The sequence below is a fragment of the Leucopleurus acutus genome (genome assembly GCF_964270905.1).
Source record: "Leucopleurus acutus genome assembly, chromosome: 8".
Lineage (NCBI taxonomy): Eukaryota > Metazoa > Chordata > Mammalia > Artiodactyla > Delphinidae > Leucopleurus > Leucopleurus acutus.
The window spans coordinates 87,302,908-87,310,221 of NC_139151.1; the positions used below are offsets into that span (position 1 = coordinate 87,302,908).

The window sequence follows — 7,314 nt, forward strand, 5'->3', positions numbered from 1 at the left end:
AGCTGGTCTTTCCCTCTCAGTTGTCGACTGAAAAAAATATACAACCTGAAAGTTGAGAATTATGTTTTATTCGACGGACACACTGAGGACTTAAGTGCAGAAGACAGCTTCTCAGAGAGCTCTGAGGGACTGTTCCCATGAGGTAAGGGAGGAGCCAGGATACGTAGAAGTTTTTGCAACAAAGACCAGGTAGTCGGAACATTGGGAGAATACTGTTAAAGAAAAATAGACGTCTCAAGTCAGTGAATTTTGCGCTTTTCTGCATATGGGAAGATGCAAGAGTCTGGGCTCATTGAAATCATTCCTTTGATACCCACCTTAACTCTCTAGGGCTAGTATCCTGCTCTTCTCCATCCTGAATCCCCTCAGGGGGCAGCTTCTGTGGCTGAGGGCTTGATGGCCACAACCCCTTTGTTTACTGACACGGCAGCCGACATTCTTTGTCCACACACTCCTTAGCCCAAGAGGTGTCCGAGGCCGGCATGTCATCCCAAACCCCTGGATACCAAAAAGCTAACATGGCCACGAAGGTGCCCTTCCTTATCGAGGACACCCCTTTCTAGATAAAGAGAGGAGTCTCTGGGCCTCAGTCTTCCCCTCAGTCGGTTGGAGGCAATGACATTTCTCCTGCCTGTGGAAAAGGCAGCTGCCTGTTATGACGGCCGGCCGAGGTAAAGACTGAGGAGATGGAGTGGACATGAGAGATCCCTGGACCCTCGGGAGGGCTTTGCCACGGCCGCTCTGGGCCTGACTCGGTGGGAGGGGTCAAGGGCAGCTGGGACCGTCATCTCCAAAGCCACCCCTTATCAAATGCTCGTCACCTTCCAGGCCCTGAGCAAGGGCTTGGCATGCCCGCTGCGAGGGTGCCTGCTGTCATGACCTCAGACTCAGCGTTGGTAAGAAACGTCCCCTGGGTCACATGGGGTCGGTGACCAGAGCCAGAGAAGTGGTTTTCCAGGGGGCTCCCCACTGCACCCACGTGCCCACACGGGTTGATCTGGGGACTCAAGGGCAGGCCCTCTTCCTACTGGCCAGGCCGATGGGTCTGAGAGTTAAGCCTCACCCTGCAGAGGTGCAAGGCTCGCTTCAGAGAGAAAAGATGAGTCCAAGGCCGTGATGGAGTGAGTGTGTGTTTGTGTGTGTGTGTGTGTGTGTGTGTGTGTGTGTGTGTGTGTCCTCCCTGCCGAAGCTGTCACTTTTCTCGGGCAGACGGAGTGTGGGGAAGAGGAGGAAGATAATGAAATCTTAAAAAAAACCAAGAAAACAAAAAAATCCAGGCTGCTTTGTCAGAGGTCAGGCCCGTGTTTCTACCTTTCTGTTTCCCAAGTTTGCAGGCTGCTGCCCTGGCCTGGGTAGTGCGCAGTGTCTCCCACATGGAAGCCTGGCCTCCCACCCGTGTGTCCCCATTGTGTCCTCCCTCAGGGGGAGGGCCCTTTCCCTCAACATACTGTAACTCGTCCCCGTGCCCAGTAGGCATTCATGGGCTTTCAGGTGCCGGGGCCTGAAGAGGGACGCCCACCGTGGACGTGGTGGGCAGGGATCACAATGCCTGCCTTATGGGGGCCACTCCGGTGGGGCCCGGCCGGCGAGCCTGGGAGATCAAAGGCCTGGGAACTGAGTCCCCAAGAAAGGACCGCCTCCTCCAGGCTTTGCTTCTCTCTGGGGAGTTGAAAGGAGCTGCCACGTCTGGCTCCGGAGCAGAGGGATGAATGCCAGGGCTCAGCGGGGCGCCTGGGGAGTGAGGGGGGAACAAAGGCTCCCCTCGCCATACCCCATGTGACAGGCGGGAGGAGGCCTGGAAGTGGGTACAGGAGGTGGCAGGGCCCAGCCCCTCTCCCTGCTCCAAGGGCCCCCTTGCAGGGGAGGGACCAGTTTTTAGGCCCCAGGGGAGGTCCACAGCTTAGTCAGTCCCTTAATGGAAATTTCCTTCTCTGAGTGGCAGGGCCCAGCTTTCCCCGATACAGAAGAAACAGAGGGAAAAGAGCAAAAGCAGCCACGGTGGGGGGGCCACTGTCAGCTCCAGGCCTGCTCTTCAGTTTTAAGGCCTCCCAGGGGGCCCTAGCGGGGTCTGACCCCGCCAGGGACACCGCTTGGCGTATACTTGTCCTGGGGTTGGCTCTGGAATCCAGTGGGAGCTTCGTAAGGACACACTGTCTGCCCAGGGGACTCACACAGCCCAGCGGCCCCTGTGGTCTCGGCTGTGCCCACACCCAGTCTTGGGAGCCAACACATTCCACCCAGAATGCAGGAGGAAGAGCTGGAGGCCTCTTAGTCAGCGTCAGGCAACAGCCCTAAGGAGAGAGGTGAGGCCAGCCGCAGAAGGAGCGGGGCCCTGGAAACCACAAGGGCTGGGCTTCAGCTGTGTGCCCTGGAGTAAGTTACTTAACGTCCCTGAGCTGCAGAGGGCCGAGCACAGAGGAGGAAGGAGACTCCCTGTCTCAGGGCAGGGCCCAGGCAGAGCTGCCACCTGCTGTATTATGGGCCCCAGATAGAATGGCCTGGGGCCTGTGGAATCACCCCAGGTGAGGAGTTGTATGTACCTCCCCTTCCCTTCTCTGGACCCCAAGCCACATTCTGGCCCTTACCATGGTGTGTAGTCATGGCCTGATTATTTGTTGGTCTCCCCCTTAGACCGGGAGCTCGTTGCATGTGGCTCACCTGTATCCCAGGCCTGGCATAGACCTCTCCTCCGAGGGAGGGGATAAATGAACCACCAGCTGGGGTGCAGGCTGTCCACCCCTCTCAAAGGAGCAGGCCCATCTAGAACGACCCCTCTTCACGACTCCTCCTCTGAATCCCCAGAGTGCTCTGTCCGTAGCCCTGCCCTGCCACTTGACACTGATTTGTGTGCAGGCTTCCCAGAGGTCAGGAGCAAGGGCTGTGCTGTCAGCCTTGGGTTTGAATCCCGGTTTCATCACTAATCGTGACTGTAAAATGATATAGCATCTCAACCTCAGGTTCCTTTTCTGCAAAATAGTTAGCGGGAGATCATGTCAGCGAAGCTTCTCCTTTTTTGATACAGTGCAGAGCAGAGGCTCAGTTAACGATTGCGCCTGAGACTCTACCCCTCTCCAACGCACGTACCCCCTGCGCTCCAGGCCCTGTGCAGGCCCCATATCAGATTCACATTTCTCTTGCTCTCAGCAGTGTGCACAGCATCTTGCACAAAGTTCAAGATGTGTTTGCTGAAAGAGGGGGCAGATGTCATGGGGACCCCTTCCTCCAGGCTGGCCGCCCTCCCTCTGGCTCCATCTCTCCGCAGCAGCCCAAGTGGCCTGTCTTGTCAGTTTGCTGCCTGTTGAACCCTCCAGGGCCTTTGGGGTGCTGAACTAACGGTGTGAGAGATGGCCAATGCCCAAGCCCCCATCTGAGACACCTTGCTAGTTCGTTCTACTATGGAAATCATCAAACGAATTCTTTCCCCCAGAGCTTCTGTGTGTGTCCACCATGCACATCTGTCCCCCAGGCCCTCACCTCATCCCATGTCCTGGGCCTGGGCTCTGTCCTACCTCTTTCCTCTTCCTGGATCTGCATGTAGTAAATGCTCACCGAACAGTCCAGCCCAGTCTCCTGCCAGGCTGGTTGTAGGGCCACAACCTGGGTCTTGCCACTGCCAACCTAGAGTGTGCTTGCTTTTAACAGCAGCAGGAGAGAAATGAATTGCTTTCAAGGGCATTTTGTAATGGATGGTTCTTTAATGAGGTCCCTGCTTCTCTGGACTCTTCCGGTGCTTCTGCTTTACAGTTACCGATTTCTGTGATCATAAAAGTAATACATGGTTATTGTAAAAACGTGGGAACATTATAGAAATGTGCGGCTTGGCACGTACAAGCACCCATGCTTGAGAGGACCTCTGCTGACGTCTGGCATCGATTCTTCTGTCCTGGTGGCTCCTTGGCATTCTGTCTCCTATTCATTCTTCCCCAGAGAAGGGGCTGATGACGCGGCCTCTGTCTGGCACTACTGGAGACCGTGTTTGCTGTTACCTGAATTCAGAGGGTGGGCCGGCTCAAGCGCAGCGGCGGCGCCCTGAGAGGCAGTGGTGTAGTGGGGAGCGTCTGCCATTTAGGGCCTCAGAGGGCTGGGCCAAGTCTCAGTCTTCCTCCTCCGAGCAATGGGGAGGATGAGAGCCGTCCTAGTGTTTCAGAGGGAGATTGGGATTCAACAGTGAGACGGCAGATGGGAACACTCTCAGTAAGCTCTAAATTCTATGTATTATTGTTTGGTTTTGAGAAATATTAGTTATTGCTATTAGCACCAAACAGCTCCCCTGGGGCTCTGAGCCAGTAGTCTTGGTGAACTTAGTCCTAAGGGTTAGCATTTCATTCTCTTGTCATTGTTTATACCTATGTGTGTGTGTATATATATATATATGTGTGTATGTATACATATAGACACACGTATGTATATGCATAGGCACATACACGTAAATACACATGTGCATATATGGACATGGAAAATCGTCCAGTGCTGGGAACTGCTGAGAGCTTTGCAGGTGGACCTGGCAGCCTCACTGCAATGCCCATCTAGGAGCACATGCTGAGAGCACATATCAGGGCCTCCAGATCCATGGGAAGAGCTGACACTCAGCTAGAGCAGCATGGGCCGAGTGTCCCCAAGGCCAGTATGTGACCAGTGAGCGCTGTCTGCTCTCCCTTTAGAGACGAGTTTTCCCCCTCCCCCTCTGTGATCCCGTCAGGGGTGCTGCGAGTACCAGCGCAGTCAACCCTTCTTCATTTCTCCCCACGGCATCCCCTGCTGAGAGAGGGATGTGTTAGGGGTCATTGAGGTCTCAGGGATGAGGAACCGGGGGAAAGCAGTGACACACGCAACGAGGTGGGCGGTTGGAAGGCTGGGAGACGTGTGCACTGGCAGGAAGAGGGCCAAAGAAAAGGAGAAAAGGCTTTGAACAGAACCCGCCGTTCCTCAGCCCTCCATCCTCACCTCCTCTGCTTCGCTGGGGTCTTTCATCCAGTTCGTGATGCAGACACAGTGCCTGAGCGGGAGAAGAGGACAGTGCCTGCAGAGGAGGCTTCCCTGGGACCTTGGGGAGGCAGGCTTACCCTGGTCCCTACTCCGGCCACACTGTAGGTCTCTGGACTGGCCTGGTCCTTGTGAAGGCGGGAGATGAGAGGCCTTCGGAACTGGGTGTTGCTGGTACACGTGCTTCCTCCTTTGGATTCTTCTCCCTGGATTTGAACCCCATGTACGCGGCTTGTCCTTCCCACGAGATGCTCAGTCTCACTATGTGTACGTTGTGTGGGCAGCTTGCAAGAGTGAGGTCTGGAGTGAGACAGACCTTGTTTGCCTCCCAGCTTTACTACGTTCTCTCCGTGTGAGCGTAGGCTTGTTACTACCTCTCTGATATTCATATTGTCTCCCACTTTACAGATGAGAAAATGATCATAACTTAGGTTCAGTTTAAGGAGGATTCAAAAGACAAAAAGCATGTTGAGGTTGAGCATATTTTCTAGAGTGTGGTGAGGATTCACGAAGCAGCAGTTTTATAATAATTCCTGTCCAGCCTTCTCTCTGTCTTCCTCAGTGGGGCCAGCCACAGAGCGTCATCATGCTTTGGTGCTGTGAAAGGCTGGTTGACTCCAGAGTATTGACTTGAACAGAACACGGGTCTCAGACCACTGACCTGCTGGGAGCATCGATAGTCCAGCTTCAGGACGAGCTGGAGGACGTCCCACTGCCCTCGCTTTGATAGCCGAGCTCCCCCCAGTAACCTGTTCCTCCAGACCTAAGCTTACGAGGCCTTTTCCACTTCCTCTGTTGACACTGCGGAGAGCACATCATGCTGAATAGAGCCGAGGGCTTCTTTTGGCAGCTGGTCCAGCCAGTGCCCGGGTCTTCAGAGGAGACTGGTTGAAAGGGAATTGAGGGCAAATCCCATGAAGCTCGGGCAGCAGCGGGGAAAGCGGGGGGAGACTCCCTTGGACCTAATCAACCATGGAAAGTCCTTTGGTGACCCCTACTGTGGGGGGCAGTATCAGGCATAGACAAGTAAAGTTACAACAGAAGCCTTTAGACATAGCCAGGTTCCTCCCTTACGTTTTAGGGCTTCATCTAAAGCTCTCTCTGAAGGTGGGGCCACCGCCTCCCTCGTCCCCCAAATTCATTAGAAGTTTTTGACTCCCACTAACCCCTCTGCAATCACAACCTTTGCTGGTCTTTCTCTTGCAGCCAGGCGCCACTCCAGGGCCCGGCCCAAGGTCACGCTCTTGAGCTACGCCTCCCCGATGACCGCCGTCAGCCGGCCCCTGAACGAGATGGCCCTGACCCCTCTGACGGAGCAAGAGGGCGAGGCCTACCTAGAGAAGTGTGGCAGTGTCCGGCGACACACGGTGGCCAATGCCCACTCGGACATCCAGCTGCTGGCCATGGCCACCAGGATGCACTCGGGCTTAGGGGAGGAGCCTGGCGGCGAGGAGAAGTGCCTGCTTCTGCCACCCAGCTTCCCGCCGCCCCACCGGCAGTGCTCCAGTGAGCCCAACATCACTGATGGCCCCGATGAGCCGGAGCAGGAGGCAGCGGGCAGCCAGGAGGACTCAGAGCTGAACTGTTCATCCCTCAGCTGAATGCCCGCCTCTGGGACCTCCCGGCTCCTGCCTGGCCACCAGGATGAGGGCGGCTTCATCCGCGAGGACCGCCGAGGGGAGCTCTTCCTTTGGGCAATGCCGCCTTATGCCTTTCCAGGTACAGGCTAGTGTGAGCGCCCTTGGGAAAATCCCCGTCGTGAGCCTCTCCATTTTCGTGACTGTGACCACCTACCTCTTGGCGGCCACACAGATCCAACTGCCTAATGTTCACCTTCTGACTTTCAGCCTTGCCTGCCTGACTCAACTCAAATCCTCCTCTCTGGACTTTTCCCCTCAGATATTGGACTATCTGATCCTCCCAGCCCTATATCGCAGTGCCCCTGGCGTTCCTATAGCAGGAAGTCGTCCGACCCACACACACAGCCAGCAAGGATGTGTTGGCGTGTGGAGTTCCCCTTGAGGGTCCTTATGATACAGAGGCCGATGGGTGAAAAGAGGCAATAGAGAGGTACCTCTTCTCTCCGTCTTGTGTGGAGTAAAAGTAGACTGCAGCCCCTCCCAAGCCTGACTCTGGGAATGCAGCTTTCATTTCAGTTTCAGAATTACTGGGAAAGAGTGGCCCCAGCGGTGGGTGAGGGTCCGTCCTCACCTATATCCAGACCCTATGTGCTGCCCTTGGCTTTTGGCCCAGGAGGGCCACAGTGCTGGAGGAACCCCGTCTTTGATTAAGCCTCAGCATTCCCCTCTCAGGCTTCCTCCCCGACTCAAG

At 55.5% G+C, this 7,314-nt stretch overlaps 1 protein-coding gene across 1 annotated transcript in view; it reads left to right on the forward strand.

Annotated features, from left to right (window-relative positions):
- PRR5L (proline rich 5 like) overlaps nucleotides 1–6,584 on the forward strand; it is a gene marked incomplete at both ends in the record, with an annotated part of 50,818 nt that extends 44,234 nt beyond the window's left edge. The window contains one exon of the mRNA XM_082845782.1: nucleotides 6,190–6,584. Coding sequence (XP_082701908.1) covers nucleotides 6,190–6,584 — 395 coding nt within the window. The remainder of the gene's footprint in view (nucleotides 1–6,189) is intronic.
- Between the last annotated feature and the right edge of the window lie 730 nt (nucleotides 6,585–7,314).